Raw genomic sequence first — 22,225 nt, 5'->3', positions numbered from 1 at the left:
GAATCATGAGCACAGGAAATTTATTACAAGGATTTGAAGATGAGTAGAAAATGAGAAACTCGAGTTAAGTAAACAATGTACAGTTTCCTCCTCCCCCAAGAATTGAACAGTGTAAAGAGAGAGAAATATAGAATCAAAGGGTAAGAGAATTGTAGGGTCAAATAGAAATTACTTAAAGGATGGGGCTGATGTGGCCATGTGTGAAAGCATAAGGGAAGGAGTTAATGTTTTAGGAGAGATTAAAGATGGGGTAGAGAGAAGGAGTGAATGAAGAGGCAAGCTCTTGGAGAGGTATTTAGGGTTGAAGGAGTATATAAGTAGAAGCATTGGCATTGGAAAGGAAAGTCATCTTTTTTTCAGACACTGGAGCAAAGGAGGAGAAAAGAGTTTGGGGAGAGGCAATGTGGAGAGAGGAGAAAGAATCAATCATACAATAAAAGGGCTGGTGTACATAGTTGAGGAATCAGTTAATTTTACACAATATAATTTGCAGCAGATTGAGTCAACACGATTGTGTGACTTCATATGTGCTCTGTAACATAGAAGGAGGAAGAGAAACAGTGGATGGTGAGAATAATCCAGGATTACAGTTTGGAAAGAAATGAGCTGGGATAGAATGAGATACGCTAGAGCTTTAAGGATAGAGGGTAACGTAAAGTTCAAATGGTTAACTATAGAGTCAAGATTTTATAGCATAGAAAAGACAGAGGGTTGTCCTCCTTTCTTTTGCCATGCCCCTAAGTGGGAATCATTCAAAATTTTTTACATGATTGCATGAGGAAGGCAATCCTTTTCCATATAAACCAATAAACTGCTTCCCTGTACAAAGGTACTTGAAATCATGGGTTTGAACTATTAGATTTTATATGAATTCAATAATCACAATGTGCTAGGGCTTCTAGTCTTTGGGGGACATTTAATTTCTGAAAAGAAAACCCAAAAATATTGTTTCAGTTCATTTTTGGTACATTTGAGTTAATTTAATAGAAAATAGGACTGTCTTTATTCAAGATGAAAACATAAAAAGCTACATAAATCATATTTTCTCTTTCTTCTTCTTCTTCTTCTTTCCTTTTTTGCTTTTCCTACACAAATCTTACTCATACTTTAAAATCAAGTTCCTACCTGATAGCTTAAAAGTCTCTTTTCCATTTCAAGTTATTTAGTTGATTAAGAAGCATGTATTAAACCAGTCACTTTCCCAAATACAGACTATATAAATAAGAGGAAAAACATTATCTCTGCCCTCAGGGATGTCTCATTCTCATTAGAGAGACAATATGCAAATAGTAATATAAATACAAGATATATACAATTTAAATGTAAGACAATCTCAGAGGGAAAGTATAAGTTGGGAGATGGGAAAGGTCTCCAAAGGAAAGTGAGGCTTGAAGGGATTCTTGTAGTTAACCATGCGAGTCAAGTAGAGAAGGCCTTTCATTTACTGGGGGCTAGCTGGTGAAAAGCCACGTAGTCAAGAGATGGGAGTATGGTATTGAGGGACTAGTTCAGTGTACCTAGATCATGATGCATGTGGAAGGGAATTGTAAGACTATTAGAAAGGTAGGAAGGGACCTGGTGTTGAAGGGCTTCAGAGACCTAAAATGATATCCTTTGTGCTTAAAGAATATGAAAATTATTTGACAACTAATAAAACATTTTTTAGTGCAATTCATTTACTGTTGTCTTAAACTGTCTTTCATAACCTTGGTTTTTATATAACCTTTCATTGAAAACTCTTTCAAGCCAGGGGGCCATTTTATCCATATTTACATAAAGAAACTAATATGGTATTTGTACTTATTAGGTTCTTTTTTTTCTTTAGTTTTTGCAAAGCAATGGGGTTAAGTGGCTTGCCCAAGGCCACACAGCTAGGTACCAGATTTGAACTCAGGTCCTCCTGACTCCAGGGCTGCTGCTCTCTCCACTGCTCCACCTAACTGCCCCCCTTGATAGGTTTTTAATAAATATTTGTTGAAATAATTTGATTTAATTGATTCTCCATCTGTATATTTTTCAATAAATAGATGAGCTACTTTGACTGAAATCCTATAGTCCAATAGCATAAAGTTTCTATTTCATTACAAAGCATCTTTTGATAAGTTTGCTTTCTTTTCATTACAAGTATTTGCCATTTAAATGAAGAAGTTTTAAGTTAACCTAACTTAAAAAGAAGAAAAGCAGACCAGTGGTAGGACATAGGCATGTGAAGGCATTTAGTTCTTGTGCTTCAGTTAACTTGCAAAATACAGGTGCAGATGAATTTTGAAAAATATATCTGGAAATTCAAACTTCCCCTTTAAAAGACTGATCCTTTCATGTGTCTAATAGCTGCTAGCTAATGCATCTTGGTGGTAGCATCACTCAATCAACAAGCCTATATTAAGTACTTACTGCATGCCAGGCTGTTTGCAAAAGTGCAATATAAATGGAAAATTGCTCAGCGGGTTCAGGAAAAAACAAAACAAAACAAGAAAAAAAAATGCAGCTTAATGCTTCTCTGGGATGAATGATCCCAGGGACTTGCAGGAATAAATGCCATCACCACTGAGGCTTTCATTTCCCTTTCTGACTCCTAATTAAATACATATTTTAAGTAAAGCCTGGACCAAATGACCTTCAAATGACCATGATCGAATATCGTATCTTTTTCTATCACGGACAAAGAGAAATGGTCATTTTGCTTTGTTTTGTATTTGCAGAAGCTAATTGTCTTGATACATTTGTGTTCAGTCTCTTGCTGACTGTGATTACTTAGTAAACTTTAAATAATTAAAACAATTACATTAATTTATATGCCTACTTAAGCTATATAGCCTGATACATCACTGTAAATGCAAAAGTACTGACTTACCAGCACTACAGTCATGTCAAATATTTTCATAGCATTCCCAATTTTTAAAAATGTATTTTTCCTGTTGGTTGAAACATCTTTCTATTTGTGATCACTACTTTCTTCCTCATCTTTTATATAACTGTCACCTAAATTTTGCTAAGGGTTGGACCCTCCCATAGGTAGTGGAACTACTCTTTAGAAAAGTTAGAGTCTCCATATTTCTCTTTCGTCATTTATTTATATTTATCAGAAACCTAACCATTGAAATAATTTCAATTTCCTATGCCTGATTGCTCAATTATTTTCTCCATTTAAAAAATTAGTTTGATTTAATGCCATATCAGCAGTTTGAATGACAGCTCTCAATAATGAAAATCAAGCATATTCATGGCTAGATGTTATTTCAAACATTGCTCTGATTTTTCTCACATCCCCATGCCTTTCTGAGTGTGGGGAATGACAGTTAACTGAGCTGGAGATTCTGATGTTGGCCAAGATTTAATCCAGAACCTCTGCCACATTTCACAAAAACTCTAACTAGTGGATTAGAAAACTACCACTATCATCATCACCACCATCACCAACATCACTACCACCTCAACAACAACAACAAAACTAAACATGTCTTGTCATATTTAAGAAACATTTTGACTTTCTTTTCTTTATTCTTTTTAACATTTTTTTCAAATATTCTTATTTCTAGGCATTTGCAATGACCAACCAAATTCTGGTAGAGAGATCAGTAACAGGCTGGAAAGAGATAGAGTATGAAGTTGTTCGAGATTCAGCAGACAACTGTGTCACAGTCTGTAACATGGAAAATGTTGATGCCATGGGAGTCCATACAGGTAGAGAAATGTATATAATGGGCTTATCATATTTAATATATATATATAAATACGTATTTAATGGCCTTATTATATCATATTAATTTTTCTTCCAGTAGTCTTATTGTACAGATAATGATAATAATAATAATAATAATAATAATAATAATAATAATAATAATAATAATAATAATAAAATTACATTTTCTAGTAGGGCAGGCAGGTATTAATATATCCCCCATTGATGATTGAAGAATCTGAGGCTCAGAGCAATTAAGTGACTGAGCCAGGGTCACCTAGCAAATAAATGGCAGATATCAGACTAGAAATCAATTATTCTGATTTTGCACCCACAATTTCCATTGTATTGCAATGAATATTGAAAGAACAACAAATTAAAGTTATTTTCACTGGACCCTTTTTATGATTGTTTATTTCCACATAGAAATATTTTAAAATCTTTCCAAAGATGCTTCTACATTTTTTTCAGGCATTTAATATGTAGATATTGCCTTGAAATATCTATTTAGGTTTTCCCTGAATGAGCCTTGGAGCCAATGTCTGACTTTGATCATGAAGACTGAAAGATTATGAAGATTATGAAATAAGTTAGGCAGGTTTGTGAAGCCACCCTCATTGAATACATGTTGCTTGACTCTACAGGTGATTCCGTTGTTGTGGCTCCTGCCCAGACCCTCTCAAACGCAGAGTTTCAAATGCTCAGACAGACTTCGATCAATGTTGTCCGACACTTGGGCATTGTTGGTGAATGTAACATTCAATTTGCCTTGCATCCTACCTCGATGGAATACTGCATCATTGAAGTGAATGCCAGACTCTCTCGAAGCTCCGCCTTAGCCTCCAAGGCCACAGGGTAAGTCCAGGACTAATGAGAATGGGTTTATATCAGGGCAGGTACCCAATTTCAAGAATATAAATGTAAAACTCACTGCCAGAGGCAGTCTGTGCTGTATTTACAAACTATATTCTACATTTTTGTATGTTGGCTGCAAATCATCTGTGGAACCCTGAGGACACAGATATTATTAATGAGTCTGAAGCCAGATTGAAGCAAATACCAGAGCCAGCTCATTTTATCTGTCAGCTAATCATAAACTAATCAAAATCTGGGTGGTCAAAGCAGTCTGATCAAAATCTGTTTCTTAATTTTGCCTTACAGATGCTGTTGAAAAGTGCAAATAAATCCTTAATTTTAGAACTTAACCAACTTCTGTAGTTGGAGAAGCCTGTGGCAAGGGGTAGACAAATGGCATCCTAAAATTTCTGCCTTCAATGCCTTTTTGTTTGGGATGGGGAAGCAAATGACCTGGGTATTGCACAAGTCAAAATAGCAAAAAAAAAAAAAATAACCAAACAACTGTATTAATTGCATGGGGTTGACAGGTATCTAAGGTCAACAACTTGTGAAATTATGATTAGAGAGCAAATTAATTCTACCCACGGCTGTTGCTAATATAGATCTCATTAGCATATATATATATATATATATATATATATATATATATAATGCCTGTAAAGAGGAAATCAGAGGTGGGTTCAATCAATTCATCAATCAACATGTACTCTCTTACTTAAGCACTTACATGTGTAAGACCCTGGAGACCTGGCTAATAATTCTGGCTTTGTTACTTATTGGATATGTGACTTTGGGTCACATGCAGATTTTCAAGTTCCTCAACTGGAAATTGAGGGAATCCACGTAGATAATTCCTATGGTTCATTTGGCTCTTAAGGTCTGGGACCTCTATTGGCCATTCCGGCTCTCAGATTATTTGATGCTACTTGTGGTTCTTTTCATCTCCTCAGTACCTTAAGAAAGATAGTTTCTGATATGGCCTAGGAGGCTAAAATGCCTATTGGTTTAGGATTAGCAAGATGCCTGGGGTTGATATGTAGATAGCATTATCTTGGATGTTGATTTTGAGATAGAATAGGCCTCACTCCTCTTCCAGTCTGCTGTTTATCTGACAGCTCTTTCTCATTACCCTGCTTCCCTAAGTATAATCATTTCTACATTTTTTTCAGAGTACCTTGGGAGTTTTTACTTTAGAGTAGATCCCTAAGAAACCTCTAAGTGAGAACCTTGTTTGTCAGAGGAATAGAGCATATTTTTGCTTGGGGTTGAGAAGATGCAGAATGTTAAAATGCACTCTGGTTTATAAGTGGGTGAATATTTGATGTGAACTATGCCTATACACTGTATCATAACTCAAATTCTCTGACATTCTATTTATTCTGAATTGATTTATTAAACTCACTGGTTAAATAAAAGTTTAGCAAAATGTTTCCTGACTTTTCCATTCTAGGTATCCATTGGCATTCATTGCTGCAAAAATTGCTCTAGGAATTCCCTTACCAGAAATCAAGAATGTTGTGTCTGGAAAGACATCAGCCTGTTTTGAGCCTAGCCTGGACTATATGGTCACCAAAATTCCTCGTTGGGATCTTGACCGCTTCCATGGAACCTCCAGCAGAATTGGTAGTTCTATGAAAAGTGTAGGAGAGGTGAGTGTCTTGCTTCCTTCATTTATTCTTTGTTCTCTATTTTACTTATGCGATTCTAGAAAATATCAAACTCTTAGCTTGACTTGACAAGTAAATATTTTAGAAAGAAAATAAAGGATGATAATTTCTTATTCCTCTGAAAACTATCTTCCTTTTAGAAATGAACTTATTTAGGCATTTTATGTGAATTGAGCATCTTTCTGAATGTTATACATAGGAAAATAATAGACACAATCCTCATTTTCAAACAATTTCAAATTTCTTTTAAAATATTTATATATCTATGTATATACATATATAATGTTCAGTAAGTGAAAATTATATTAGTGACATAGTGGAAAGAATATTGTCTCTGAAGTCACTGAAGCTGGGTTCAAATACTACCTCTAATGATAACTATCTATGTGATTTTAGAAAAGTGGCAACCTCCCTGAGCCTCATTTTTCCCATCTGTAAAGTTAGAAGTTGGACTAGATGAGCTTTTTAAGATCCTTCTTTCTCTACATCTATAATTTTAAAACTAATAAAAATATCTGTGAAGCAGCAAGGGAAGATCTAGGAATCAGGAGAATAAGGATAATCTCTCTATTCTGTCACAGGTTAACTTTCTGGATAAGGTTTCCTCACTAAAAAATGGCATATTTGGAGTAGATTATTTCTAAAGTTTTCCTCCAGTTTTAAATGCTCTTAAAGAAACACAGAAATACAGAATTTCACCAGCAAGTTCCTATATCATTGGAATTGCTTAAACATTTCATAACTTTTAATTCAATTTAAAAAATCATATTAGTTCTTCAAAGAGTATTATGTTCGGCGCTTAGGAAAGAACAAAGATTTAAATATTGACTCATGAATCCCTAGTGCCTACTTTCATGGAATAGAAAGATAAGACATTCAGCAAATCTATAGTGAAAAGTTAGGGGAGATGATTTTGGGTGCAAAATAAAGTATTGTGTGAACTTCAAGGGGAAAGAGCATATGAGAGATGATTTTATAGAGAAGGGGGTATTTAAATTGACAGTTTGAGAGGGAGAATGGTCCAGTGTCACTGTATGAGCTAAAGGGGTAGGAAACTATAAGACATATTTATGGGAAGCAGAACATACATTTATTTGTCTAGATCATAGTGTGAGGAGAAAGTGAGATTGGAAGGTCTTAAATTCTAGGAAAATGGGATTTGAGGTTAGAGAACATTGAATTTGGAGTTAGATGACCAGCACTCTATTCTGAACAATACTTATTACCTCTATGACCTTTAAAATGAGAGGTTTGACTTAGTTCTAAATCTAATATCTTGTGAAGCTTATTCAGTAGACGAGAGGAAATCACTGCAAATCTTTATGCAGAGAGGTTATCTGACCATATCTCTGCAATAGGAAGTTTGATATACATATAGAATGAAGTATGGAGTAGAAATAGGAGCTAAGAGAAGTAGGAAAACTTTTCAGGAGGTAATTATATTAATTCAAAAAGGGAGTAAGGAGGACTTATGCTAGATTGGCATCAGTAGGATGAGAAAGATGCAAAAGGATGTAAAACTGGCATGATTTAGCATTGAATTTTTTAACATTAAATTTTTTACATTGTATTTTTAACATTGTAAAGGAGAACCTAAAGGATTCATATAGGGGAAAATAATGGTGACTTAGAAAAAATAATTTTATGAGAGGAAAGCAAAATTTTTTTGGGGGGTGGGGAAATAATCAACTCAGTATGAATTTATTGCATTGAGGTGGAAATGTCCTGCAGGAAGTTGGAAATGGGAATCAGTATCTCAGAAGAGAGGTCAGGAGTTGGGTTTGAAGTACATCTCTGCAGCTTATTAGTTATATGGCTTTAGTCATTTCATCTCTCCAGGGTTAAGTTCCTTCATCTCTAAAATAAGGGTAATAAATGAAGTGATAATTATTTTTTTGATGAAGAGATTTTTAATGTCTTTTTCAATTCTAAATGTTTCAATACTATGTGCACATGGGTGATAGAGATTGAGGAGTCTTTTGTTATAGAGGTGAGACTTATGACTTCAAACATTCTAAATAAGTAAATACGATTTTTGGCCATTCCTGTTTCTAATTGTTGCTTAGAGGAAGGTAAAGGACTGTCAGACTTTTGCCTTTGTGGCTCATAAAGTGATTTTTTTTTCATTTGGTTGCAGATTTTAGCTTAATTTACAGTATTCCTAAGCATAGGTATCCTGAGTTTGAGTACCTTGCTGATGATTATTTATTGGTTAGAGGATATTCCTAATTGCCTTTAAAACCTGTCAGCTGTCATGCAAACACAGTCCTTGGTCACCAAAAGATCTACATGTGAGAATGTTGATGATACATTGTAAAGCCATTTTTGTCACTTGAAAAGCAAGAGAAAAAAAAATCTAGACTGCAGCAACATCAGGTTAATTCATTTTATTTGCAAAGGAGATCTTGATTGCTCTATATGTAGTTATGGGTTTTCTTGGTGTTTATAATACTAATGGAGGATTTTTAAAGCAATGTCAGAGAAGGAGCAATTTGAATTTAAAATGTCTTATGAGTTGTAAATTTTTGTTTGGTTCCTTGAATTTTTTCTTATGGATGGTATCAAATTCTCTGACTCTAATCAACATCAGAACTGCCATGCCATCAAAAAAGACTTGCTGATAAATGTTTTTAACTAGAAATGAAACAATTAGATGGTATAAATTCCAAGAACAGTACATCTTCTTATAAAGCCCACAGCCAAGATTTTTAAACTGAGATATCATAGGGAATTTAAACAAGTGTTCACTTTTGGGATATTATCTGAGGTTTTTACTTTTGCTGACATTATGTATCATTATTTTAGTGTAGAAAAAATTCTTTACTTAACACTTTCAGTGCTTAATCACTTGAAAGCTTTTTATAGGTCAGGAGAAGGACATGGTTCAAGTTTTGCATTTTTGCATAAGGTACTTTCAAAAGCAGATAAATATTTTGAAAAGCTGAAAAAAGCTTAAAAATAAGGGAAGAAACTAGGTCCATAGACCTACTGAGTTTAAGTGTCCATCACTATTAGTAAGAGAACATTTAGTTCTTACTGTGAAACAAGAATTCTTTAATCAGAAGTCACAAACCCAGTGGGATCTCTCCTCAGGATTCATAATTTGGGAAGGAAAAGTGACTCAAAAATGAAAATTTATAGAAATTTATAATTAATATTGACAGCTCCAATTGACTTTCAAGTAGAAAAAAATGAAGTAATAATTTATTATTTGGTCAATTAACCATTTCTCTCTTCAAAATATAAAAGTGATGATAATAGCATTTCAATAGTTCTTTAAGATTTGTATAACACTTTACAAATATTTCTTCATTTAATCCTCCCAGCTCTCTGGGAGCTAGATGCTGTCATTCTCATTTTACAATTAAGAAAACTGAGGCAGGGTCTGAGTGCCTTCCTGAATCCAGATCCAGCACTCTATTCCCTAGCTTCCTTTATGATAATTAACTATAGAGAATATTTTGTTCCCTTTCTCCCTCTCTCATAAACCAATGTAATTTGCAAGGAATTTCAAGACAAACATTAATTTGGCCAAGATCTATATTTATGGTCTATGACTGGGATTCTTCACCTATTGCCTTTAGACAATTTTGTGAAATTTATAATCCTTTCTCAGAATAATGTTTTTAAATACATAAAGTAATTAGTATATAAAGGAAATGAATTATATTAAAATATAGCCATCAAAATATAATTATAAAAACAATTTCAGAAACCATAGATTAAAAATCCCTTGCTCTAATTCATTTAGAAACAACATAGGAATAGGAATAACTATTCACAAATAATTAGGACATATTTTTAATCTCATTGAAAAAATAGTTTTATAAAACTACAGATGTTTTAATTTAATAATTTAATAAACAATAGTTAATAATTTAATTAAATATCCTATTTTGACAGTTGAAGAAATTGAGGAAAAGAGAGTTTAAATGACTGCAAAATCTTAAAGAAGGTTAGTGACAGAACTGTCAGTAGAAACAAAGTCTCCTGACTCCTAGTCCAGTGTTTTTTCTAGAATACCACTATGATTCTTATATTTTCAGGAGTTAAGACTCATAAATTTGGTAGTCATGCTCCTCTCGCAATAAGTAACTAGGTCCTGTGATTCTTGAAAGATGGCAGATATAGTGAATTTATATTCTGAGGACCTGAGTTGGAATCTAAGTTCAATTGCTTAAGTAGTATGACTTAAGATTTGGTGCTCTTTTGGGGACTTCAGTTTCCTCATCTTTAAATAGGATATTGAATTGGATAATCGCTAAGATCCCTCTTGACTCAATGATCCTAGTCAATAACACTTCTTTCTACATTGAACTGATTAAAATGATTATATAAATAGTGATTAAACACTAATTCTGTGTGTGTATATGTATATTAGCATTAGATTATTGCTATTAGGTTTAGATTATTGCTGTTTTGCTATAATTAAAATTATTTCTAATCCCCATTTAGTTTAGTCCTAGGTTTTATTTTTTTCTTTCCCAATTTATAGTGCATTTTAGATAGGTGCTATACACATAGACATTTTATATATACATATATATATATGTATATATATATATATGAAAAAATAAATACATTTCAATGGAATTTTTAATGCAGACCTCTACAATACATCAGTTATGAAAGTAGAATATAATTTATCAAAATTCTATATTAATAGGAATAACCTTGGCAAAATATCCAAAATTGTGTGGTATCATATGATTGCTTACTTGTGATTGTGTTATAAACATATAAGCTCTGTTATAAAGGGCTTCTATGCCCTTATAAACAGAGCAAGGATAAAGTAATCAGACTTAATTTTGTTTGTGGATTCTAGAACCTGTACCATTACTTTGCTCTATAATCATATCTCAGCAATGGAAGATTAAAATTTAGTAAAATTTTTTAGTAAAGGTTATAAAAATGTCTTTATTTTATAGGAACACATAATGTATGAAGTGTTTCATTTCAACCAGACTGCTTCAAGCCCTTTCTCTGATTAGCTAGAAAATCTATGAACACATTGTCTCTTCCTACTTCCTACATATGTGACCACTGTAACAAGTCAAGGGACACTCTGAGTTATACCACTACTGTATTAATCTTATTTTAATTTTTAAAACCAAACAATTTGAAAGCATTCATCTGTGATCTTGGAATTAGTCTGGTGCTATACAATTAAGTTAAGGCATGCCACATCTGAATGAATTACATTTGTTGGACCTGGATGAAACCTTAGAGATCATTTAATGCAAAAATCTCATTTTACAGAAGAGGAAACTGAGGTCCAAAAAAAGGTAAATGTTTTGCCCAAGGTTACATATGTAATCGCAATTCAAAAATAAGACCCTTAACTCTAAATTCTGTGCTTTCTCCTTCTCACTCCATTCCACACTTTCTAGACAGATTGGGGAATGTAATTCGATAGAGTACTATATTTGTGATCAAGAAGATGAAGGTTCAAATTCCTCTTCATTTATTTAACAGCTACATTAATTTGGACTTGAACTTTCTCAGACTCAGTTTCCTTATCTATAAATGGGGATAATTTCAACTGTAGTACTTTACTTAATTGTTCTTAAGGAAATAAGAATGTCTTTACAGTCTTATCTAGGTTATCCCAAAAGTTTTAATGAAGAGTTTAGCTTCAACAGCTTTAGTAGTTTCAAATGACATTAATATTTTTGATATTCCCTATATGAATATCCATTGTTGCAACATAAGAAAACAAACTCATAAGCATTAGGGACTTTTCCATGCTAATTAGTAATGGGATAGAAACTAGAGTCTGGTACTTGATTTTCTTCTAGTAGTCTTTCAAACCATACTATTTTGCTTCCCAATGGATCACAGATACATAGGATATCAAATGTGAAAAAATTGGAAGATTATTCAGAGATTACATAGTACACTCTCTATCTGAGCAATAGTTCTCTGTAAAACATCTCAGAAAACTGACCATTCAACCTTGACTTCACATCCTCCAATGAAAGGGAGCTAAATCATCTCATGAGATAGCCTATTCAATTTTATGGTACCTCTCTAATGGTTAGAAAATCTTTTCTTAGATTTGAACAGAAATATAACTCTTCACATTTCTAGTTCATTCTGACTCCCTCCTTCTATACTTAAATATTAATATTGCATTATATCAACAAATACCGTAATGTTCTTCTGGAGAGATACCAGAGAATACACCTGCCATATTTTACATCTTACTAGATCTAGAGGATCTAGGTCTTCTAATTTGCCTTTGGAAAAAGTGTGAGCAAGAGAAATGTTGGACCAACACACTATCCACCAAGATAAATGCCCCAAATTCCTGACATCTATAAATAATCCATAAGAAAACAAACTGTTTTGTGATATTTTGTGATATTTTGTTTTTCTTAGTAGACCTTACCTTCTTATTCACAGTCATAGTTGTCAACTTGTCTAAATAATTTACACCTTGCTCAAAGATGCAAATCACTGTGAAAGAAAGTATGGAACCTTAATGGAGTCATTGTTTTCTTCATTTTTCCTTAAGTCATAGACCAAGTACTCATAAATAGTTTACTATTTTAAAGTAAAAATTCAAAGATCATGTGATTAAAATGATCACATTGCCATTAGGTCAGTTTATTATTTCTTGATTTCCTGGGGTTTAAAACAGTATCCTTCCTTTCCATCTTCCACAGTTATTCTATCTGAGCAATCCTCAAATGACTGTAAACATGATTGAGGCTACCAGATGACTTTATCATGGGAAATATAGTCTCTGAACACAGTCTCTGATTATTTCAGTAATGGTTGTTTCTAAAAGTTCCACTAGTATGAATTAAAACTCATAAATAAAATCAACCTGTCTACTAGCAGTTCATTGTGTAGAAACAGCTTTGGTTCTTTTCCTCACATATACATACATATATATATATATATATATATATATATATATATATATATATATATATATATTTTCTCTTCAGTTATTCCTATTGAAAAAGACATCAGACATCTTACTGAATAGGGATTTATAGGCTTCCGACACTATGTTACTTTAAAACCATAGACCATAGCAAGCATAGCTGAATTTCTAAAACACTGCAAGATTTTGTTCCTATGTAAATAAATATCATAAAAACATAACCAATTGAAAATACATTCAGAATGGAAGCAAGCTTGTCCTTTGTATTTCACAAATTACACTGTTTTTCATAGTAAAAAAGTTCATAATAGAACCACAGTAGCTAGAACTTTACCCTGATCATCTATAACTACATAATGCAGCTGTGTTACCCATATTGACATATTTTTTTATTCCTTCAAAGTGAACCTTTTGTTCTTTGTTCAAAATCATATTGGTTTAGGGTTCATTTATTCAGTGAGATCTTTTCGTGATCAGATAAAAAACAACCCACTTATCTTTCTCTCCTATAGTCATTCAGATCTTGTTAAATGCCAAGATCAGGTTAGTTTTACCTCCTTTATGCCCCAAATTGCGTGCTACTGAAGACTGCTGTTAAAATATCACATGACCCTGCCAATTGAAATCATTTTTATGGGGTCCAGTATAAAATGGAACTTCACTACTATAGAGGAATTTCAAAATATTTCTGTCTGATTGACTTTCACTTTCCACCGTAGCTGTTCCAAGACTATTCTCTTGAACTTCCTGTACTACTTCCTGCTTTTTCTTGGCAAAGAAGGTATATAACAAATGTATCAGTCATAGAATAGAATGGAAGCTTCTTGAAGACAGAGGTTTTTTCCCCCCTCATCCTTTTTTGCTTAGTGCTTAACTCAACAAGCATTTAATGAATACTTACAGGATTGAATCAAAAATGGAAAAGTATATTAGATCTTTTTATTAATAGGAAATTATTAATCTTGTGTTTGCCACAGGTGATGGCTATTGGTCGTACCTTTGAAGAGAGTTTCCAGAAGGCTCTGAGAATGTGTCATCCATCAGTTGATGGTTTTACTTCCCGTCTGCCAATGAACAAAGAGTGGTCATCTAATCTGGATCTCAGAACAGAGCTTGCGGAACCATCTAGTACACGTATTTATGCCATTGCTAAGGTAATGAAGGGGGGGGTGAAGGTTATTTTTTTCACTGTCATTTTTAATTTTTGTGATTTCTCCAACCAGTATTTAATATTTTAAAACAAGAATTCTGAGAATTAATGGAAAAATTCACTTCTCTTTACTTAGTCTTAAGGATATGTTACCATTGCAAAGAAGGCATGTCCTTTTCTTTTCAGTAAGTAAATCCAAATTAATTAACATGCATATATAGATACTTGTGTATGGTTTTGCAAAGATTGCTTTATTGACTATTCATTTTTTACCAAACTATCCTTTTACTTAAAATTGAAAGCAGTCAGTGTTGCATTTTAGAAAACAGGATCAATTTAAAGGCACTATTTAAAAGGTACTGCCCTCCAACTGACCTTCTATATTATATCCCAATTTCTTAGACTCATTGACAAGTAGGAGATGAGACAAAGAATGGAATCAAGTACCATTCATCTCTGTTCATTGCTCTGTTTCTGGTGTATATCTAGATTTCTGCCCCCCCCACCTTTTTTAAAGAATATATTAGGGTTTTTTCCTACGTGGATAGTTTTATATTGGAGAATTTTCTTCTCGTTTAGGGATCTTCCTAGCCAGAAGAATATTCTTTAAAATAAGTAAAATAAATAAAATTTTGATTCTATTGAAGCAAATAAACAAAAAGTTAATTTTTTTCCATTTCACCCTGTAGTTCCTTTTCATGCAAATCAAGTGCCATATTAATTTTCTTTCATGTTTACAATGCTTGTAGTTTGGAAATTCAGCTCATCTGATTCTCTAAAAGGTGACTTGGGCAGCTGGGATCTGTTTGGTCAGAAATCCCGGAATGGCTTTTTGACATTTAAGAAAGTGAACATTAATCCTCGAAGAGTATCAAGACACATTTGAGCTCTGAAGCCCCCCTTTACCATTGTCTATGCCCATGTGTGCATAGTGCTGAAGTGATGAGAATATGAATTTCCTCTTTAAAGGGAGAGTCAGCCTTTGTAATTTACCTTTGTAGGAATCGAAAGACACTGTAAGTAATTTTGAACCCATGAGCAGTTCTGTGTCTGTTATAAGCCTCGGGGGGAGGGAAGAAAAGGGGAAAAATAGGAAACTTTGTCTTTTTAAAATTACATATAAGTTGTATCTGCCCCTATTATCCTTTAGGTGTCTTAAATGTAAAAATCATTCAATTTTTTAAATGAAGCTAAGAAGGGTTAGTGTCTTTTGCTAAATATATAGATCTGTGTGTGACTGTGCTGATCTTGTGTCAAGGGTTTGCAGAATTAAGATAATGGCAATGGAATAAGAAGTCACTCTTCAAAACCCTCATTTCGTCATCTCTATTTTTTCTTCCTTCTGCCCTCCTCTCACATGATTACCAAATTTGAGAATTAGAAGGGATCAAAATAGTTTTCTAGTCTATGGAAGGAGACCCCACTATATCACCCAACCAACAAATGGTTTTTAAAAACAACTCCCTCAAAGCTATCTCCCAGTAAAATATCTGGCATATTTATACATACATTCCTTCATTCAAAGGGAAGGAAGGGTAGTTTTCCTTAGGCTCAGCAGACTTGTTCCAAGACTATCTTAAGAGAATGGATAAGGCTCCCAAAAGACAGGGAGTTACCAATAATGCCTTTTGGCCCCTTGGCCACAATAATGCCTATGATCAAAATACTCACAATCCTCCTTCTAGAGCTATTTAAGTTAAAGTTGGGAATTTTTCTTTAGCTGAATTTGTATTGGTGGATGGAGGTTTCTTCTTGCACAAAGTATCTGACATTCTATCATGAAGGGAGTATGAAGATGGTATAAATTGTTATCTGCCAGCATACCACAGAAAGGAACTTATTTCTGTTTGTTAGAGGTCATCATTACTGTTTATTTCTACTGCTACCAGGAACTTGGTAATTTTGACAAAGAATTTGATGCCTGGAGAGAGCTGAAGGGAAAAGAAAAACTGAAAGAAAAAAAAAACAGAGTAAAGGGAGTGTATAAATCTTCACTGGCTTTCATGAGTCTCCTTAAAGGGCAACTTGCTTACGGGCTGGTTGTCTGCTACAGTCATATTGCAAGATGACTGCATCAACCATCTTTCCTGGTTTAGGGATGTATGGGACACTATTTCTGATTTTGAAAATAGCTATGCCATTTCAGAATTATATGGGGGTGATAATCACTTACATGCTAGTGGTACATCAGAGCCAAGAGGTAGTGGTACCTGAAGAAGCAGCAGCAAGACCTAGCTAAGATTTGGTTTTCTATCTGAAACAATTGTTGCAACTTATCAAATGAATTATTCTTTCTTGTATTATGGCTGGTGTCACAGTCATTTTTAGGAGTTCTGTACTAACACAAGATTCTATTTACCTTATCCTGTCAAAATTAACAATAAGGAAAGGATAACCTTTTATTTCATTTATTAGAATATAAGCTCCTTGAGGGCAGAGAATATTTTCCTTTTTTATTTATATTCCCAGTACTTAGTACAATCTCCTATTGAATCCTTCTTGATTGTCAGAATACTCAGAAGTAGAACATACTTAATATTACTGACAAAATTCAAAAAGGATAATTTTAATAGACTGATGTAATAATCATAACTAGAACTGAATGCTATTGTTAAATGGTGCTTTTAGTCAAAAGGTTTCTAATTTTCTAATTTCCACTTTTCCTAGTCATTTTTTAGTTTTTGGGGAAGGAAGTCAGAATTAAATGACTAGTAAGCTAGTAAGTGTCTGAGACTGGACTTTCATTCAAGACCTAATCATTCCAGGGCTAATCTGTCTCACCTAGTTGCCTCATAGGTATTTTGATAGTGGAAATAAGCAAATGAATATAGACAGTGATTGATTGGATATTCACATATTTGGATATTGAAAAAGCTTTAAAGAAAAGAAATAACTGCATAGAAAAGAAAATTGCATAATTTACATTGTTATATGTATTTCACTTTCCTTGGGGGATTAACAAAATATTGTATCAAACTGCGATATATTGCATCAGGGATAACATTGGATTTTTCCCCCTACTGAATATGGAAAGATTTATTTTAAAATATTAAAATTGAAACTAAACATCTTTAGAGAGGTTTGAAGACTTCATCTAATCAAGAAGGATTAAACACATGCAGACATTGGATTTCATTTTTCTTATATCACATAAAAGCAATTTTTAAAAATAAATTTAAATAAAAATGATTTATTAAGTACCTACAATATTCTAGGTTTTTCATAGGATAGAAAGACAAAAATGAATCAACTTCTGCCCTCAAAGAGCTTACTTTAAGGAGAGGAGACACATATGCAGATAAATATATGAAATAAATTATATGTATATTACATATAAAATAAATAATAAAAGTAAGTAGAAAAGCAATAGCAATAGAGAGAAAGAAATCAGGAAACCATCTTGGAAGTGGCATTTGAACTGAGCTATATAATTAGGAGATCTGGGTTTAAGTCCTTGCTGTTTATTTATAGTTATATATCCTTGAACAAGTTACCCATCCTTAGTTTCCTCTCTGATAAAATGAAGTTGCCAATACTTGTAGTACCTACCTCACAATATTAGTGAGGAGAAAGTTTATTATAAAATCTTGAAACATTCTTTAACTATATCTTAGTAATTTTCATTGTTTAGTTTAACATAAGATTTTATAAACTACCTTTTCTTTATTCAGTGGTCATATTAATTTGAATAAAATGAGTTTTCTCAATTAATAGTACATCTATCTGAAGGAATAATCCAGGGAAATCTCATCAAAGAATAAACTAAAAGATTATTATTTTGATGCCAGTTTCCATGATAATAGGGGTATATTTTAGCTTTCTTTTTACAATGGGACATTTCTAGACCCTTTATTTTGGATTTAGGAGGAGTGCTTATTTTCATGGAACTTTCCCAGTGTATAAACTTCTAGGATTTACTTAGCCAACTCACTATATTCTACTTGTAATGCAATCTTTGGGCTTATTGGAAAGAACTTCAGTGATGTCTGTTTCATGGTTCATATCTCAGGTTATAGCTCCATAATATGGCTAGTTTTATTTATGAAAAGTTTGTCAATGTATACACTTCTTTTCTATATGGCAGGCTATAGATGACAACATGCCCCTGGATGAGATTGTCAAACTTACATCCATTGACAAATGGTTCCTGTATAAGATGCGTGACATTATAAAAATGGAAAGGAAGCTAAAGGGATTAAAGAGGTAAGAGAGCATTGTTCTTGTCTATCACAGATGCTTTCTACTCTATCTTGGCATGTTACCCAACTACACTGAGCTAAATGGTGCTGAGTCCTTGGAACAGAAGCTGTGACCACAAAATAATTGGGTGTTTTTTTTCTTTAAATTTTTCTTAACATGGCAGAATTGTTTTATCACGTATTAATTTTTTGAACTTCACCTACATAAATAATGACTTTCTTCCATAGCATCATCATCTGTTTTATTGGAAAAATACAAAACTATGTGTATGTGTATGTATGTATGTATACTTATATGTCAAATAAGATATGTATACCCAGTGACAGAGAAACCAATTAGTTTTAATCTATTTAATTATATACTATTAAAATGGTCCTGTTTATGCATCTTTAAGTCCTATTCTTTTATGAGTGAGTAGATCATTTTCTTGCTTTGGAGAAATTGACTTTCCCATCATTAATTCTTCTCTCAGCACTCCTTTAATGACAGTTCATATCTTAGGATATCTTATTGAACAAATACATCCCTTTGTGTCTACTAATATTTCAGAGAATCATGACTGCTCGTGTCAGCTTGTAAATGGGCTACATTCCAGCTTCCATTAATAGACATTTTAAAACTTGCTCTTAGAATTCATTAACATTTTTCTCTACTTCAAGGCCAATTATTTTTAAAATTCCATTTACAGTTCAGGGATGTCCATTAGTACCCTTCTTGTGCCCCTTCAGTAATACCCAGACAATGCCAATCACTACTTAAATAATGAAGTTTGTTTTAAATTTCCTTTTTGCATAGAGAGGCATTTTGGGGGGGAGTACTTCCAACATAAATTCTAATACAGGTTTTAAACAGTTCCCTTGGTCACAGGTGCAGTTTCTTTTTAGTGTCTTCACTTTCTTCCCTCAGACGTTGGCCAGAACTACTGTTTCATTTGATGTGACAGAGTAACTTTTCTACTAACATTCTGGCATTTTTAAACAGAGAAATAATTCTCTCTGGATAAATTGTTCTTGTTGATCTTAGCTGAATTCAGGTTATATAGAAAGTTCACCTAAAAAGTTGTCAAGGGAAAGGTTCCAGAACCCAAATTATTTAGTCATTTGGGAAACAGAACATAATTTTTGAACCCTTGTCTGTCTAGTTAATATAGGTACATGTGTGGTTATGAAAATATTCCCTTTTTGAACAAAACATTGCCTCCTCTCCTTTTTAATTTGGGCAACTATTTAAAAAAAATCTATGTCTTGCTGGAAAGATTTGTGCTTCTTTTTCTTCCAGATTTAGAATAGCAATAATTTTAAAAGCAGTTTTATATATATAATTATATATATATATATATATATATATATATATGTTCTAGTGATCACATAAAATGAACAATAGATAACAATAAATTGAGGATCAAAGCTATAAATTCATCTCTGAGTTTTGCTGACTTGAGGTTTCCTTTCTTGGTTTATGTTGCAGCAGAAGCACCAGGTTGACTTATAGTCAGTCCATTCTACTACTTTCTAGTTTCATGCACCAGATTTTGAATGTTTCAGAAACTACTGCAATTAAACCACATGAGGGTGCTAGAAACTTATAGTATTCAGAATGGGACCAGATAAGGAACTGGAAGAGAGATAATAGATTTTGCTATGAAACAAACCTTCATTTGATACAAATTCTACTTTTTGGGCAAACCACACATTTTTAATTGATGAGCTTGTGTTATTGTCAAAAGGTAGATTGAGATTCTAGAGATCCTAACTAAGCAGAAATAAATGTCTAAAGATAATGAGCAATGTCCTTGGGGATTAAAAGAAAATCCATTGTTATACAGCTTGTATAAATTCTCTCTGACCTCCATACGGTGTTGTGTTTGTTTGCTGGCTATTTAGATTTTTCAGTCTCTATCTTCAGGGACAATCGTTCTTGCAAAAACAGATGGTTTTCTATATCATAATGGGATACATAAATAGTACATTAAAATCTTTTATACATGCATTTCATAGCACTTCAAAATGATGAGTATAATAATATGAAATTTGCATCTTCAATAATTGCTGAAGCTATTAAGTTTATTAAAGCTCAGGGAGAAAAGTTCCAAGTAAACCAAAAAAATACTCCTGATTAGGTTTTCTGAGCTAAGAACCATTCTTTGCATATAGTAGGAACTTAATAAATATTTGCTTAATTGAACTGACGGCCATTGAGTGATTCAGGATATAAAATAGTTTAATAACCACAGAAGTTCCTAGTCTGTGGTATTTTTTAAATCAAAAAGTCCTGAGTACATACCCACCGGTGCTTTGATGCTTGTGATAGAAAGAGAAAATAAAATAATAACTGTACTTTTGGAATTTTCAAGTTTTTCTGCATATATTATTTCATTAGATGTTTACAACAATACTATGAAGAGTCGGTTCTGTTATCATATATATTTGGTAGATGAATACCATAATCAGAACTTAAGTTGTTTCTCAGTGGGCTAATATACACAAATTTCTACTTCTGCAGTCCTTGTTTATACATTATTGAATTCAGTGACTCAAATGGGAATATAGAGAAAGGGCACATGGTGTGATGAATATAGGGTCTGCTTTGAAGTCAGGAGAGATCTGAGTTTGCATACCAATTCACATTTTTGCTATTTCTGACATCCTGGGTAAGTCACTTAGCTGTAGTGTCCTTATCTGTAAAACAAGGGGTTGGAATCAGTGCCCCCTAAGATCCCTTATAGTTATAAATCTATGATCATATGACACTATAGTAATGGCAGGAAACTTCCTTCTGTTATTTTATGGATATAAATAGGCTCTCAGAGGTAGAAACTTGATTTTTACTCACCAATGGAATGTAAGCTTCTTTGGAAAGGCACACATTGGATATGGGATGAGAAAATAAGTAAATATTGGGATGTGTTGAATGTGACAGAGTAAGCAATGAGTATTGTATGCCTATGGGAAATAGTAGAAATAATGGTTTTAAAAAAATCCCTTTTCTTGAAGGACAGATATATGAATCATGCTCATGATGATCTATGAAATCACAGTTCTCTATAGAATTACTAGAAAAGGCAGGCAGGTGTTAGCATAATAGATCAACATTCAGACTAGGCAGTGTTTGCTCCCATTAGATCTCTGTTTATATACATGTCACAAAATGAGCATAGAAATAACATTTGTTTTCAGTCTCACTTCTTGAACAATATCTATTCTGGTAGCCTTAGTTGTCACCATAACTTCAGGCAGCTTCAGGAAGAAAGATCTCTACCCACTTCACACCATTGACTTTCCTCTTTTCCTCTTAACTTGTTTATTGTTGCCCAAAGGCATGATAGAGAAGTCGACCTCTATTGGCAGTTCCCCAAATTTTTAAGGCAATGTAACATTAGCTAATTTTCCTAGGAACATAGCTTTTTCCCCCATTTTCTATTTTAGATTGGATCTCTTCAGCTTTTAAAGAGTTGCTATTGATTCGCAGCCAAGTGATATGAAGGACTGTTAGTAGAATGCATATGCACTGGAATTTATATGCTTGATACAAAACATCCATCAATACTAGTCTATATCAGCCATCCAAAAAATTAAAAGAACTTAGGTCTGCCAGAACTTGTGGCAAGACTGTGAAATGTGCCTATCTCCTTGCTCTCCATATCCAGTTAGGCTGGGTACATTCCAGTTTTTAGCACAATGCTTTGCACCTAGTAAGCCCTCAACAGATGCTTGTTGATTTTTATTACCTATCTCTGGTCCTCATTCACAAATATTCCATTCACGCATTTTACC

General features: G+C 33.3%; 1 protein-coding gene across 1 annotated transcript in view; it reads left to right on the top strand.

Annotated features, from left to right (window-relative positions):
• CPS1 (carbamoyl-phosphate synthase 1) overlaps positions 1-22,225 on the top strand; it is a 165,114-nt gene that overhangs the window by 73,820 nt on the left and 69,069 nt on the right. The window contains exons 18-22 of the mRNA XM_074191459.1: positions 3,540-3,684; positions 4,327-4,537; positions 5,991-6,189; positions 14,080-14,256; positions 18,337-18,455. Of these exons, the coding sequence (XP_074047560.1) occupies positions 3,540-3,684; positions 4,327-4,537; positions 5,991-6,189; positions 14,080-14,256; positions 18,337-18,455 (851 nt within the window). The remainder of the gene's footprint in view (positions 1-3,539; positions 3,685-4,326; positions 4,538-5,990; positions 6,190-14,079; positions 14,257-18,336; positions 18,456-22,225) is intronic.

Source organism: Macrotis lagotis, chromosome 6, assembly GCF_037893015.1.
Source record: "Macrotis lagotis isolate mMagLag1 chromosome 6, bilby.v1.9.chrom.fasta, whole genome shotgun sequence".
Classification (NCBI taxonomy): Eukaryota; Metazoa; Chordata; class Mammalia; order Peramelemorphia; family Peramelidae; genus Macrotis; species Macrotis lagotis.
Note: the sequence above shows the minus strand (reverse complement) of the source record. Positions and strands in the feature narration are given on the sequence as shown.